The 16,134-nt window shown below is 47.3% G+C and overlaps 1 protein-coding gene across 1 annotated transcript; it reads left to right on the top strand.

Annotated features, from left to right (window-relative positions):
* The first annotated feature begins 292 nt into the window (after positions 1–292).
* Positions 293–6,361, top strand: TEKT4 (tektin 4). Its single transcript, XM_027902555.1, has 6 exons — positions 293–869; positions 1,768–1,838; positions 2,925–3,068; positions 3,975–4,197; positions 4,679–4,833; positions 6,012–6,361. Exons 1-6 carry the CDS (start codon positions 351–353, stop codon positions 6,229–6,231), a joined length of 1,332 nt encoding a protein of 443 aa, XP_027758356.1. The 5' UTR covers positions 293–350; the 3' UTR covers positions 6,232–6,361.
* The last annotated feature ends 9,773 nt before the right edge of the window (positions 6,362–16,134 follow it).

The raw sequence follows: 16,134 nt of genomic DNA, 5'->3' as shown, positions 1-16,134 counted from the left end.
CGCTGGTGCGTTGACGGTTGGATTTGTTGTTCCTAGAGGTCTCTTCCCGCCTTGACTATTCTGATTCCAGGATGCCGTGATTCCACGCGGAACCCACGACTCCACGGGACCCACCCGCCGCCATGACACCCCCACCGTGGTGTCCCCGTCGCCATGGCAACAAGCCGCGCGGGGGGGCGGGCGCAGGCGGAGCACCCCCCAATCAGAGGCGCCCTCGGGGCGCATCCTCGCTGCGATTGGTTGGCGGAGGTGTCCGTTAAACGCGGCGCCCGCTCCTGATTGGTGGGGCGGTTGCCGCGGTGACGGGCGGACGCCGAGCGGGAGGCGGGAGCGGCCGCGGAGGCTCCGCCATGGCTCTCCCCGACGAGCCGGTGCCTCCGGGCGTGCCCTCCTGCCCCCTGCCCGGCAAGATCTGCCATGTCGCCCGCGACGAGAGGCCCGGCTCGTGCTGCGGCATGGCCATGGCCGGCTTCCGCACCTCCAAGTACCAGCTGCCCGAGTGGCACCGCAGGAACGCCCGCGTCTACAACCAGGCGTACACCGTGGGCGAGGAGTCGGAGCGCGACCGGGCCGAGTCCAAGCACCTCACCAAACATGCGGCCGCCTGCGCGCAGAGGGCTCAGGAGCACTCCAAAACCACCCTGGCGCAGCGCCTGCAGGACATCCACTTCTGGCGGGTGGAGCTGCAGAAGGAGGTGATGGAGCTGGACGCCGAGACCAACCTGCTGGCGGCGCAGAAGCTGCGGCTGCAGCGGACCCTCGATGCCACCGAGGTGCCCTACGGGGTGGTGACCGATAACCTGCAGTGCCGGGAGAGGAGGCAGCCCCCGGACCTGGTCATTGATGAGGTGGAGAGGCAGCTGCTGAAGGTGAGGAGGACCTTGAAGTTGGTGGCAGCCCCCTCTGAGATGAGGAGCAGCCCGGGCAGCAGGGGAAGGTTCTTCTGCAATGCCAAGGCCCAGCGATCCTCCTGGGCGGTTCCATGTCACAACAAGTGTTAAGAAGGATTGTTTAAAGTCCTTCCTCTATTTAAAAAGTGTTTAAAATCACATGAGTGGTGCTAGATCAGAGCAGGTCCCTCTGAATGCTCCTCTTCGTGGAATGTGGACCTTCTCCCAGGAACCAGCCCCCAGGTTGTCCCACGGTGTTCAACAGCACTGAGGGACCTGGATCAAAGGATTTCATCTCCATCCAACGGCCACAGCTCCTCCAGCCAAACAACCTGACTTTTTAACTCTTCTCAAAGTTAAGAAAAATCATTTATTAGGAAAATTCCTCCTCATTTCCTCCTGCTTGTTCCCCCCTGGCAGCCCTGGGCTGCCATTAATTAGGAGGAGTTCAGTTCTAAAGGTCAGATTTGAATATCTCCTCAACAGGGAATCCACTTTTCGATTATATTTTGGGTCATTCCACGAGGGAATTCGTTCTTTTTGCGTTGTTTCACTCTTTCCAAGTGAGAGACTTCCATTGCTAAAGGGAGGCTTTTCCATTTAAAAGCTCCCAGGGGGCTGGATATCTTTTTATTTACATGGAGCCTGACTCCCCACCTCAAAATAATTTCAATTATTATAAATGTAACCCTTTAAACCCCTTTTGAATTTTTAATTTACCAGCTCACCCATTGCAGGAAGTGTTCTCCCCCTTCAGCTGTGGTTTTATTTTAATTAAACTCTTTATTTATTTCTCCACCACCACTGAACTCACCTTGCTTGGCAGGAGGGCAAGTCCTGCTGTGGATGTCACAGAAATGTCCCTGTTTTTCTTTAGGAAGCTGATCTAATCAGGAATATCCGGGATCTTTTGAAAAGAACCATCATCCAAGCCACCAACCAGATCCGGTAGGACGTTCTCCCCGCAACTTTAGCAGCTGATTCATGGAGCCAGATAATTCCTGGGACGTGGGAATAGTGGATAAAAACCTCACCAGTGCTCCTGGGCTGTGGGAATTCCATTTAAAAAATAGATTTAGATTTCCAGTCCTGGTTTCTAATTGTGGCTGATTCTTCCCAACACTGAACTCAAGTGTTCTGAAAGTATTACCTGGATGATTCTTGCACCTTGTGATATATTTGTGTTATTGGCTGGTTTAAAGGAATGTCACCTTTTCAAAGTGAGGGGGTTTTTTTGCCACCAGATGTCAGTGTGAACTTTAAATCTGTACCTTCTGTGCCAGCGTGGGTGTTCACTGCCTTTCCAAAGGATTATGTGCTTGGAATTTCCAACAAACCCTTTGGAAAGATGTTACCTGACCCCTAAAATGCATCAATAGAACGGACCTGACTGCTGGAAACCTTGATATTTTAATTTTAATTTTTATTTTTTTTTTAAATCTGCTCCTATTCCACCATTTGAAATAAAATACTATTTTTAAAAAGAATGGCTATAAACGCAAAATAATGTAAACTAGCTCTGTTACATTAATTAGAGTATGAGGGGAGCCTATTTGGCTTTTTGTCATTTTTTAAAGATCATTTTAGTCCCATTCTAGTCGGGTTTTCCAGGAGGGTATTAATTCCTTGGGTGAGAGTGACACCTGCTGTCCCCAGCTGGCAACGACCCGCAGGCTTTTGTAATTAACGTTAATTAACTGGTTATGTGTGACTAACTGGCAGCAGAGTAGCAGGTTGCTCCAACCTGGCCTGGGACACTTCCAGGGATCCAGGGGCAGCCACAGCTTCTCTGGGCAACCTGTGCCAGGGCCTGCCCACCCTCTCAGGGAAGGATTCCTTCCCAATATCCCACCTGAACCAGGCTCAGTGTCCTTCCAGGAGGTGGCTGTGAGAGAGAGGGATCGGTAGGATTTCAGAGACAAAAGGGAAGGTTTGTGGTGGCACAAAAGCCCCAAAGCTGAGCTTCGAAGTGCCTGTGGTGGGTCTGGGGGTTGGGATGTTCCCCACTAACAACGTGTGGTTTAAACTTTGCAGCTCCAACCGGATCCAGAAGGAGTTCTGTGAGCTGGACTGGTCAGACAAGGTGGAAACCTATCACATTGATGACAAATGTGTCAACTACAGCAACGACAGCACCGACATCCAGTCCCACCCCAGCTCTGTCAAGTTTGAGGAGAAGTGAGTGATTCCTGTCAGGCTCCTCCTGGAATAACCCTGGGAAAACACAACACCCCTGGAGGCAGTGCAAGCTGACACTGGTGGGAATTAAAGGGGGGATTCTGCTTCCTTGGACACAAAAAATAGAGTTCATGCCACCAGCCCCGGTGGCAAAGCTGGCCATCCACAGGCAGGCTGAGCTTGGAGGGGTTTTTCTTGGCAATAATTGGCTTTGTGCTGCTGAGGGCTGATCTAAAACCTGTTGGGACTTGCTGTTGGACATTGGAAGGCAAGACATTCATTTGGGAAAGGCTGGTGCTGCTTCCTGCACACAGATAGGAGTGGTGGAACATCAGCCTGGGGGCTTTCCCCTCCCCTCTCAGGGATGTCCTGTCCCAAGGGCTGTGGTTCCTTCTGCTGCTCCACGTGGCCAAGTATAACCAGAAATCATGGAATGGTTTGGGTTGGAAAGGAGCTTAAAAATCATCCAGTGCCACCCCCTGCCACGAGCAGGGACACTTCCACTAGCACAGGTTGCTCCAACCTGGCCTTGGACACTTCCAGGGATGGGGCAGCCACAGCTTCTCTGGGCAACCTGTGCCAGGGCCTGCCCACCCTCACAGGGAACAATTCCTTCCCAATATCCCACCTAAATTTCCCCTCTGTCTCTTCAAAGCCATTCCCTGTGTCCTGTCCCTCCATCCTTTGTCCCAAGTCTCTCTCCAGCTCTCTTGGAGCCCCTTTAGGCACTGGAAGGAGCTCTCAGGTCTCCCTGGAGCCTTTTTCTAATTATTTGTTAAAGGATTAGTCTTCTTCCTTCATGGCAAGTCTACCCTGCAAGCAGCAGCTCAGAGGTTGATGGCACAGCTTCAGGTCATCTCCTCGAGGGCAACATTCCCATTTTATCCCATTTTTCTCTCCTTCCAGCGCCTCCACACCGAAGACCTGGGCCCAGTTCAGCCATGACAACATTTACAGCGCAGAGCAGGAAAAGCTGGCCTCTGTCCAGCTGCGCTCCCTCATCAACAACATCATCCACGACGTGTCCGAGGACCTGCGGATGCAGCGGGCGACCGTCAACGAGGCCTTCGACAACCACTGCAGGGAGCTGGACGATGCCAAGCTCAGGCTGGAGCAGCACCTGGAAAAGGTGAGTTCAGCACCTGGAAAAGGTGAGTTCAGCACCTGGAAAAGGTGAGTTCTCCTGAGAAGGTCAACGCAGTAGATTTGTCTTATAAAACGTCGTAGTCCCAGTCGGGTGTCAAGCATTCTCAATCTCATTCAAAATTGCTGTTGTTTTTTTTTTTTTTTGGCTCAAATTTACAATTTAAATAATCAAATTAAGATGGACAATAAAAGCACTTCCTGGAGGTGGGATGGGTTGTTATCCCATGGCAGGAATGGAAGAGGGTTTGAGCAGGCTGCAGAATATTTCCTGCTGCTTCTCAGAGCCAGGATGTGACTCTCAGTGTAAAAGTAAAAACAAAGAGGTCCAAACCACTTTTGTACTTTAATTTCTTCTAAATTCTGATCAAGTATGAGGTCAGAACTACAGTGTGCTCCATGAGCAGATGTTTATCCATGCACAGGGAAAATATCATTTTTTTAACCAGTTCTTTGGGTGTCCTCAGATCCTCAAGGACATTGGAGAGGAGGAAGCCAACATCGTTGCTCTCAAAAAAGCCATCAGGGACAAGGAAACCCACCTGAAAGTGGCTCAGACCAGGCTCTATGACAGGTCCTTCAGGCCCAACATTGAGCTCTGCAAGGATGAGCCACAGTTCAGGTAAGGAAACAACTTCTCCAAGTGCCTTTTCTATCCCAAAGTGCCAGTTTTCCCACTTTTTATTGGTAACACACAGCCTTTAGCTTTTATTACTCAGTTTGGGTCACAAATAATTCAACAGATCAGTGTAAGGAGTATTTTATTGTATATTTTATATATATCAAAATATATACAGAAATATTTTATATGTATTTTAAATATGTTATTGTAAACATTTTTATTATATTTTATTTTATTATATAAATTATATTATTTTATATTATATTATATATAGTATTTTGACATTATTTAAAATATATTATTTAAATATTTATTTAAAATATTATAGAAATTACAATATTTGCGTTATATTGTATCATTGAAATTAAAGATTTTAAAATATGTTATTGTAAATATTATTATATTTTGTTATGTAAATTAAATATGTTGCATCGTATTATATTATATTATTTAAACGTTATGATTTTAAACATTTTATTTCCAATATTTTATTTTTAATGTTATTAATGTTATTTAATGTCACCAAACAGCTTCATTCTCTGAACTGGGTGGTTTCTCTTGGATTTAGACAATCCAAAGATTATCTGGCAGCACGTGGATCACTTGCAAACAAAAACCCACCGCGAGGGGGACTCTGTGTGAGGGAATTGTGCTCCAAGAGCTGGGAATGTGAACATTCTGGGACAAGTCTCAGGGTTACAAAGGGAAGGGCTGGTGGTGATTGATTTTTCAGGACTAAAAACTGGAGGGCAACAAATCCTTTCCGATGAAAGGTCCCATTTTGATCCCATCAGGAGCTTTGCTTCCAGAAAACCTGATGCACTTGTGGAATAAAAGACTTTTCTCTCTCTTGAGTTTTCTACCGGAGAGCAGAGCTCCAAACAAACCTCTGATTCACTCAGACTGGGTGATTTATTTACCAAGAGTTGCCCTCTAGTTCCGAGTACGATCCTAGAGGATGGATAATTCAAAGTACAATCCTAGAGGATGGACAATTCCACTGTGCTCAGCAGCCAAAAACATTCTTGGTGCTGCCTGAATGAATTCTTGGTACTCCCCAAAGCAGTTCTTGGTACTCCCCAGAGGAATCTCAGGATTCCAGAGCTGCTGATCTTTATCCCCACTGCAATTCCCGTCTCTCTGAGCTCTCCCTCATTCCCTCCTGTAATCCCCTGCAGGTTGGTGAGTGAGGTGGAAGAACTCACAGTGTTCCTTGAAGCCCTGAAGAGAAAGCTGATGGAATCTGAGCAGTGCCTGAAGAACCTGGAGGAGACCAGGATGAAGCTGGAGAAGGAAATAGCTGTGAAGGCCAACAGTATTTTCATTGACAGGGAGAAGTGCATGACCTTCCGAATCCGCTACCCAGTGGATCTGGAAGTGGCCAGTTACAAACAGTGATTTCTGTACTAACTCTGCAAATCTGGGGGGAAAAAAAATAGAGCTCCTTCTTTTCTGTTAAGCCCTTGGCAAGTGTGGAGAGAAAAAGTCTAGGATCTTTCATATAAAATAAATGGGTATTATTGCTCACGGAATTGCTGCATTCACTGTAGTTTCGGCTTGTGGGCTTTGAGTCTTCCCTTTAAAACTTCTGTAAAACCTATTTACAGTGACTTTAAAACAGCTTGAAGGTAATTCATGACATCTGCAATATACCTCTGTCATATGTGTATAGTAATTTACACTCGGGGGTTTCACTCTAATAACGAAATAATGTCAAGTGAATATTTCTTGTGAATAATAACAATATACAGACAGAACATTTCTAGCTCGAAATGAGAGCAACAAAACTGAGTATCTCACCAGCAGCAAAGAAACAGGGGACAGACTTCAAGCTGCTCAAACATCCTTAATAAAACCCCCCAAAATTTGCCCAGGTGACAGTAGATCCATTGACAAATCCACTCCAAGCCCTTTGCACCTGCTGAAATGAGGCCAAGGATTTTGAACCAAATCAACAAATTGAAGCTTTTTCAGGAAGAAACCAACGAAGCAGCTTTGTGAATTCAACCCTGACTTTTGTACTTGCACGTGGAACTGAGCTCCTGAGGTGTTCCAGCTATTCCCTGGAAGCAGGGAATGGGATTATTACCCCTAATGGAGAGCACATCAGCACTGCAGCAAATGTCACTCAGCCATTAGTAGGGCACTTGGTTAATTGTGTGCCAAGCCAAAAACGGGGCAGAGATGACACAGAAAGGAATTTCCATTATGGTTTCCTGTATTACAGGTTTGTTTTTTTTTTAACTGTTAAAAAGCAGCTGGTTAAAGAGAGGGAGGAAAAAAAAACCCTCAAAGGCCAAACCCACACACACAAAAACCCCAGGCCAGGAACTTTTGTGCTCCCAGCTCTGGGAGGCTGAGCAGGGCCTATTAAGCTGAGTTGTTTTTCCCCCCACCCAGCTATTTGTGTTCTGTTCACTCCTCTGCTGCTGAAAGCTGCTCCCATTCCTTTGAAAACAGGCTGTGGCATTCAGGGCTTCCCGCCCAAACCTCTCTTTCACAGCCTTTGGGCTCTAAAATTCTGGATTTTTCTCTTTTTTTTTTTTTTTTTAATAATAAATTTCCTCTTCGTGATTTTGGTCTTTTTAGGCCCAGCGTTGGATCCTTGTTAGAGACAAATCCAAAAGGATTGGGTTGGAAGGATCATCTCGTTCCACCCCCTGGCTGCTCACAGCCCTGGACACCCAGGGTTGTCACAAATGTCACCTCCTGACGCTTCCAGGGCTGAACTTTTGGAGCTGAGGGAAGGGAAACTCTGCAGGAGAACATCCTGCAGAGACAGGAGCCTCCAGCCTTGGGGATGACACACCCTCCTGATTCTGTTTGTGGGAAAACACATCCCCTGGTTTTTCCCCCAAACCAACATTTCAATTAAAAGGATTCAGCCTCCCACCCCCAACCAGCTCCAAATTCCAGCTGACACTTTAATCAAAGCTCTTCGCAAACAGCAGTTTCTGCTCCTCGTGCCAGCTCTGATTCCTGACGTGTCCTCGCTGTGAGGAACCAGGAGTTTTGTGGGGAAAAATTCCACACTTCCAGCCCAATTTCTCTGCTGACCAACCCGGTGCAAATCCCCTCAGGACAACAAGGGGAACCAGGAAAACGATGGGAGGTGATGGAACAAACCCACAGACCCCTCGTGCTGATGCTCTCACTCAGTGTCCCCTTGGAAAAATGGGATGCTGGGGGCAAGAATGTCTTCCCCCCCCCCTTTTTTTTTTTTTTTTTAATTCTGAAACATGTGGAATATCAACCAGAAATGCCCAAAGGGGCCATCCCTTGAATGTTGTTATTGTTGCTGTGGAATTGCAACCGTGTCCTGAAGGTCAGCTGCAACAAAAGGATGTTCTGCAGCACAGGAACTGTCCAGGGCTGCACTGATTTTCCATGACCTTGTCTGAGCAGCTGGAAAAAGAGAATAACCTGAGGGTAAACCTCAAAACTCAAGGAGAAACCTGATAGTGCTTCTGGCAGGTTAAAATCCTGCAGGGAACGTGGATCCTCCTGCTTGGAGTTCCTTCCTGCTTGGCTTTTTGCACCTCCTGGGCTTCCTCTGGGTGTGCAGCCCCAGGTGGAGCTGGAGCTGCTCTTCCATTTTAGTTTTAAACCATTAATATATCATAGAAAATATATAATAAGTCACCTACACGATATATACATAATGTGTGTATATAAATATTATATGTTGTATGAGTATCTACAAACATGACTAAAATCTAAGCCCTCAGCTACTGCTGGAGCAAAATCTATTGAGGTGCTGGAGGTTAAAACCATCTCCTTCTGCTCCACATTGTATTTAATAGATCATGACATTGAAAAGAGATTAGGGAATGACTGAAAAGGGAAAAACCAGCCCCAATCCATCTTTGCACTGAAAGCAAAATCCCAGCGCTGCTCCCATTGACATCCACGTCGCTGGATGCTTTTAATTGTTCTCCTCTGACATTTCAATTACATGTTTGCTGTAAATAAATGTCAGTTTGGGGGTTGCCCAGAATAGGAGTTTTGTAGGGACTGTCTTCAAACCCTCATTACTTCCCTGTGATGTCCCAGCTCTGCCTCCACCTCCCCGTGCTGCCAGTCAGGTTTTTGCCCGAGGGAGAGGAGATCTCCAAGTGCTCTCACAGCCTGGTTTTCTTCCAGCTTCCATTTGGCAGGAAAAAAATAAATACGTGTTTCAATCCAAATCCCTTGGAATGTTCTTCACATGGTCCCACCTGGTAACTGCAAAAAGCTAAAAAATCGTCTTGCAGGTGAAAGGGGGGTTTAGATAAACAGTGGTTTTCCTCTGGCAAATGGTGGCAAGGGAAGCACAGAAAGGTGGAGCTGGGGTTGGAACCAAATCATTCCTGTGGCTCTGGGAAGATTAAGCAGAAATCTCTAAGGGAGAGTTGACCCTGGATCACTGGGTTGACTCAAAGGATCAAATTCAATTATTATTTTCCGTGCTGGTAAATGCCCAGCTCCACTTTTCCCTCAAATTAAAGCTTTCCTAAATCAGGGAGAGCAGCAAATCCCCCAAGGCACCCACCCCTGTCCCTTTGCCTTCCCAAAGCTCCCCAAAGCAAAGGTGCAGGGCTGGGCCAGCCCTGGATGGATTTGGGAAAGGGAATGTTGGAGCTCAGGTCTCATCTGTGACCAGGCACTCACGTGCTGGGACCAGAGAAACCATCCCTGTCGCTGTGTCCTGTCCAAACAGCTCCAGGCAGGTCCTTTCATCCTTTAATCACACTTGAAAATGCTCTTGGTCCGTCTCCAGCGAAGAGAAATTGTGAAAAAGCACCACCACAATTGATGGAGGGCGAAGAAAAGCTGTTTTCCTGCAGAAGAAGGAACATGATCTGTCACAGAGATTATTTTTTACAAATCCTTTGCCTGATTATGGTGCTGAACAAGCGTTTACATTTTTCTCCCTGGCAGCTCATCATGAACCGAGTGCTCAGGAGCACTCAGAGAAATGAAACCACTGCTGTCCTGCTCCATCCATTCCATCCCATCCCATCCCATCCCATCCCATCCCACCCTGCTGGATGGAGAGGAATTAAATTCAAGAAAAACCAAACAAACCCAATAACTACAAATTTTCAAGCCCAGCTGTGCTTTTTCCTCCTTCACACTTTTTCTTCTTAATTACAGATGCAAATTCACCCAAAAAAAAAGAAAGAAAGAAAAGAAAAAAAAGAAAAAAAAAGAAAAAAAAAGAAAAGAAAAGAAAAGAAAAAAGAAAAGAGAAGAAAAGAGAAGAAAAGAGAAGAAAAGAGAAGAAAAGAAAAGAAAAGAAAAGAAAAGAAAAGAAAAGAAAAGAAAAGAAAAGAAAAGAAAAGAAAAGAAAAGAAAAGAAAAGAAAAGAAAAGAAAAGAAAAGAAAAAAATACTCCAGGACACTTTATATTCCTTTTATCAAGAAGGATTTTCCAAACTTTCATGGGTAGGACATTGCCTGAGACTTTGCCCCATCTCACCCCTGGTTCCAATCAGCAAAGTGTTGCTCCCACACCAAACAGCAGCAGGTGAGAGGAGGGGCCACAGCGTGGGAAACCTCTGCCTTTAATTAATAATAAGTAAAGGAAAGTGAAAAAATGGACTGGGAAAGAAAAGAAAACCAACAACCAAACACATTTGTCACCCTCTGCTGATAAGAGGTTTTTTTTTTTCTTCACGGCCCGTTTGCCTTTGGGAAATGAGAGTTGAGGGGGAAGAAGGGATGGTTTTAAATTCCAGGGAGATGGTTCAGGTTTTCCACAGAATCACTGAATCCAAATGGTTTGGGTTGGAAAGGACATTAAAGCCCATCCAGTGCCACCCCCTGCCGTGGGCAGGGACACCTCCCACCAGCCCAGGGTGCTCCAACCTGGCCTTGGACACTTCCAGGGATCCAGGGGCAGCCACAGCTTCTCTGCCCAACCTGTGCCAGGGCCTCCTCACCCTCAAAGCCAAGAATTCCTTCCCAATATCCAATAATCCAACTCTTTTTGGGTGGGAAGCCATTCCCCCTTGTCCTGTCCCTCCAAACAGTCTCTCTCCACCTTTCCTGTCAGCTCCTTCAGGTCCTTCAGGAAGGCCACAATTGGATCACTCCAAAACCTTCTTTATTCCAGGCTGAACAATCCCAATTTTGACCAATCCTGACCCTTTCTGACACCCCTACTTAAAAAAAATAAAAAAAAAAAATCATTTTCAAGGTGGAAATAATATCCTCTGGAAAGATCCAGAAGAGAACATCCTGCAGTGTCTTTCCCCATCAGAGGTGACAGATTGTTTTCCCAACCTGTCCCCCGGGGGGACTCACCCTGTCCAACCCCCTGATTCAATTCCTGAGGAGAATAATTGATGTGGAGGTAAAACGGGATGAAAAGCAAAGTGGGCAGAAATGAGATTATTTCCAGGGCACATTTAACTTCCTGTGACATTTGAGAGCACGAACCCTCCCCGGGAAAGTTTGCCTGGGAGCCTCAGTGTTTAATTCCCAGCAAGACAGACACAATTTTTCAGATTATTTGTGATTGTTTTCGACTTGATCAGCGAAAGACAGGGAGAGAAGCTTTGAGCTGGCACCAGAAAAAAAAAAAAAAAAAAAAAAAAAAAAAGGCAGAGGGGAAAAACAGTGGTAAATTGGCTGGAAAACCTGGCACAGCCACAGGGATGGGATTTGGGCTCCAGGGCTCTCCCTCAGCACAAGTTTTTGCAGCCACAGGTAAATCTTTCCATCTGGTTGCCTCCCATTCCTGATTTCCTTCCGTTTAGAGCCTGACCTGTTGGCAGCAAAGGCCCCAAAGATCCAAGGAAGCCTTTTCCAGGATCAGAGGGGGACAATCCAGCCTGGATTCCACCAAACACAGCAGAACCTGGCACCCAGAGGGAGAGCATGGAACCAGATCCCTCGGAATTCCCCCAGTTTTAGCTGGCTCAGGTCCTCAGTGGGAAGCTTGGAGGCTCCTCCATCCCATCCCTGACCTTTTGCTGGTGTTCCCTGGATATCTGAAACGTTGGAAAACCCAAAGGGATCTGGCAGGAGCAGCACTGGGAGTTGCTGCTGCCCCAGGAAAAGATTTCCTAGAATCCCAGAATCATTAAAGGCTGGAAAAGGCTCCGAAGGTCGTGGGGGTCCAGTTGTTCCCAACAACATTCCCAAGCCCCCTCTAAGCCACCTCCCCCAAGTGCCACATCCAGATTTGCAGGAGGATCAGAAACACTGGAATGATTGTGGAGCCAAACAGCCCTTCCAGGCACTTGGAATTCTTGGAAGCTGCTTAAATAGTCCCTTATCCAGAGGGAACGAGGCACTTCCAGCAGGCAGGAATTTGAAGTCATGGCAGCCTTTTCCTTTGCAAGGCAGATGGAATTAGCTCTGCACCAAAACCAGGGATTGGAATGGGGATAAATATGTATAAAAATAATCCATTCCATCAGAGAGATGATTAGAGCAAAGGCCACCCTCTTTTTTTTCCCTTTCTAAAATTCAATTAAAAAAAAAAAAAACATTTAGCAGGAAGATCATTTGAATGTTTTATTAATCGCCACCTCTTGATTATTTTTACTTCTAATTCCTTTCTCAGCTGAGCCACAGAAGTGGGGGGTTTGTTACACTGAGGGGTTTTTTTTTGTGCTTTCTTTGTGAGTATTTCCAGGCAGCTGCTGCAAAACAAGTGCCTTGAATAGGCTGAGCAAAAGGGTCAGTTTAATACACAGAACAATGGAGCAGAGAACCAAAAAGAATCGGAAATCCAGGGAAATTTTCGTCCATGTGCAGTAATGAGGGTTTCTGATAAAACTTCCACTCTTTTCAGGGCTGACATTGGAAATTCAGACAAAATCCTTCGTAAATTCGACAGAAATGAGAGAGTTTTGGGTTTGGAAAGGAAGGGGGGGATGACAAAAATGCACATTTTTGGGTTGGGAATCATCAGTGACCCCTGTGAGCAATAAGATGCCAATGGATCAGCCCTTATGGATGAGCCCTTGTTGGTTTTGGGCTCAAATCCCTCAGAAATAGTCAATATTTCAACTCCTGGCAGGAGCCACAGCCCCAAAATCTGTGGGAACCCCCCAGAAGGGACCTCAGCAGGATCCTGAGGCAAAAAGGGATGGAAAAGCCCAAGAGATTTTTTTTTCCTGGAGGGAGAAATTCAGCATCTTCCAGCCAGCTCAGGTGTGGGGTTTCCTCTCTATTTTCCTTTCTCAGAGCCATTTTCCCCTTTTCCCTCACTTTTCAAGGATTTGGGGGCATTTAACTGGGCACAAAGTGCAAGAAGAGCCCAGGCTGGAAAGATAATCTTGATTTAGAAACATTTGGGGTGAGGTTTGAAGCTCTCAGGTGGCACCTTCACCACCCAGCCCAGCGAAACCCCCTCTTTTTTGGGGTGACTCCCATCTATTTACTAGCACTGCACATCTCCAGCCCCATCCTTCCTCCACGCTCCTGCTTTCCACCACAACACCAACCCAGTGTGATTTATAACCCTCTAAATTCAATGTAAAACCTGCCTTTGACTCCAGTGATTTCAGGATAAGCTCCTAATTTCACGCTTTGTCCAAAGAACAGATAAAATTGACTTTAGAAAAGCTTTTTTTCCCCCCTGGAAAATTAATCTTCTCTGAACTACTTCAAGCCTCAGAATGATTGCTAAGATGCCCCCTGATAGAAATAACCAGTGTACTTGAAATAAAGAGATTTGGCAGGAATCAAATCCTCCAGCCTGGCTTTTTATCATATTTATGACCCTCTGAAGTTCTCCATCATAAACAGCAGCGCTTGGAAACGCAGGAATAAGTCACTGTCAGTGGGTTTGGAGGAGCTGAAAGATGTGCTGGGATCACACAACCCTCTGCTCAGCCTCAACGTCCCTGCTGAGATAAACCCTGTTTATCTGATCCAATTCCAAGGTGCACCGAGGGGCTGAAAACGGATTCCAAACACATCCAGCCAAAGGTGGCAGCTCCTGCTGGAATAAATCCCCTGGCTGGGTGGGATGAAGCCAGGTGTCCTTTGGTGTTTGAGGAGATTTACTTAATTAAAAGCACGACAACAAAAAAAGAGCTTTTATTGCAACATTCAATTTGCCCCCGTGAATTCCACAGCAGGATCTGGAACCTGTGTCCAGGAGTAGCAAATCCAGAAAAATTCCCACTGGGTCCTGGAATAAATCACAGAAGATCAGGCCCATTTTACCCCTGGATTTTTCAGTGGAAAAGGTTGCCCAGAGAAGCTGTGGCTGCCCCTGGATCCCTGGAAGTGTCCCAGGCCGGGTTGGACGGGGCTTGGAGCAACCTGGGATAGTGGAAGGTGTCCCTGCCCGTGGCAGGGGGTGGAACAAGATGTTCTTTAAGGTCCCTTCCAACTCAAACCATTCCAGGATTCCATGCTTTGATGAGGTTTGAAATTCACATAAAACACTGCACTTCAATCCCAACATTCCTGTGTGTTTAATTCCTTTCTGCTTCGAGATGACAATCAAAAGGGGCGGGCAAAGGGACAGGAGAAAACAGAAGTTGTGCCAGGCTGGGTTCAGATTGGATATTAGGGAAAATTCCTTCATGGAAAGGGTTTTGAGGCCCTGGCACAGCTGCCCAGGGCAGGGGGGGAGTCCCCACCTCTGGAGGGGTTTCAAAGCCCTGTGGATGTGGCACTTGGGGACATGGTCAGTGGTGGCCTTGGCAGTGCTGGGGGAAGGTTGGATTCCATCATCTCAGAGGGCTTTTCCAGCCTGAATGATTCCATGATTCCATGAATTTCCTGCTGGGATAGGGGGGTGGGATGGGATCCAGCAATATGTGTTACGGTTTCACACCTGGAACGTGTCCCAGCAGTTTTTTGGGATGCAGAGCTGGGAATGTGGCCTCCCAGGGTGCCCTCCCTGGAGCCCAAGGGATCAGGGGGACAGGGATCTGAGCCACCTGGACTAGTGGAAGGTGTCCTAGCCCACTGAGGGGTGTTGGACTAAACAACCTTTGTGTTTGCTTCTTGTTGTGAGGATGAACTTGCTGCAAAGCAGCTCCTGTGGCTCGGCAGGGTTAACGACGTTATTTGTTAATTGTGTTCTAATTAGAAATATTTGCTGGGTGACAAAAGGAGGGGAAAAAAAAACCCTCTCCAAAGCGTGCACAGGGTGCTCAGGACACACTCTGGGCTGCTCTGTGAGGGCAGGGAGACCCCAAATCTTGCCATGTGGTGCCTCCACTGCCCGGGACAAAAATACCTAAAATCCAGAACATTCCCTTCTGGAGGGCAGGGGAATCGTGGGACCCAAGGAAATGCAGCAACACCAGCGGGGTGGGACACATGGAAAACCTTCTCCCTTCCCAAAAGCTGCTGAGCAGAGGCAGGAGCAGAGCTGCAAACCTGGGAATGGTGATGGATGAGAAGAGATCCCACCGATTTGGTGTTTAACCCAGAGCAGAGATGATGAGGGGGAAGGGTTTTGCTTGGCACGGCCGAGGCAAAGTCATTTGTTTTCCTAGAGGCTGTTTGAGGAGCTTCCAAAAGGAGGAGGAGTAAGGTTTAGCTTTTTCCTGGCAGCTCTGGAAAGGCTGTGGATGCATCTCCCCCCCCCCACGTTTCCTGCACGGAGCTCCACGTGCACGTTTTTGGGAGGCTTCTGCCTGGCACGTCCTGATCCACGTGGGGCTGGAATGGGGGGTCAGGGGGACAGGGATGGGGATGGGAGGCTCCAGGGAGCCTGTGCAGGAGCAGCCCAGCTCCAGAGGGTGACTCATGGAGAGCTGGATGCCAGGACAGCACCAAACCTCCGTGTTTTGCCTCGCTGGTCCTTCCTGAGGGAGCCTCCCAGTACGGCACCAGTGCCACGTGGAAACCCTCCCTCCCCTCTGATGTGGGGCAGCCCCACTCCCCACCAGCCCCCAGTCCCTCTCAGGATGCAGATTTTTGAATTAAAAAAAAAAAAAGCCATATCTATTTAATCACCTGCCCTTTTCATTAAATCCAGTAGAAACCCGTTCCCAAGCAAGTCCTCTGCAAACAGTTTTTTCTCCCTTACATATCCCAGGTCCACCTAACAAGCTTTAAAGCTTGTTTTCTATCTTTCAACCTGAAAATATGTGCAAAACCCCCTTTTCCATGGTGCCACCCTGTCCCTGCCCCTGCTCCAGGGCTCTGAGCTGTGGAGGATGGGACAGTTTGGGCAGTGGGAGGATTGGGAGCTGGGACAGGGATGGGAACTTCTCCAAGGTGATGTCCCCTGGCTGGATGGCTCAGGAAGGAAAGGAAAGCTTGGAAGGGGTTCTGGAAAAGCAGAGAGGTTCCCAAGGCACTCTCCCATCTCATCCTTGCTCACCTAAGGCAGAG

Source organism: Empidonax traillii, unplaced genomic scaffold, assembly GCF_003031625.1.
Source record: "Empidonax traillii isolate 1590-97213 ecotype Southwest subspecies unplaced genomic scaffold, ASM303162v1 scaffold888:size428694, whole genome shotgun sequence".
Lineage (NCBI taxonomy): Eukaryota > Metazoa > Chordata > Aves > Passeriformes > Tyrannidae > Empidonax > Empidonax traillii.
This window is presented reverse-complemented; position numbering and strand designations above follow the sequence as displayed.

Excerpts from the sequence above, each read along its gene's own strand:
- TEKT4 (XM_027902555.1), top strand. The coding sequence starts at position 351 with ATGGCTCTCCCCGACGAGCCGGTGCCTCCGGGCGTGCCCTCCTGCCCC. Across the intron at positions 3,069-3,974 it reads TCTGTCAAGTTTGAGGAGAA|CGCCTCCACACCGAAGACCT; the intron begins GTGAGTGATTCC and ends CTCTCCTTCCAG. Across the intron at positions 4,198-4,678 it reads TGGAGCAGCACCTGGAAAAG|ATCCTCAAGGACATTGGAGA; the intron begins GTGAGTTCAGCA and ends GGGTGTCCTCAG.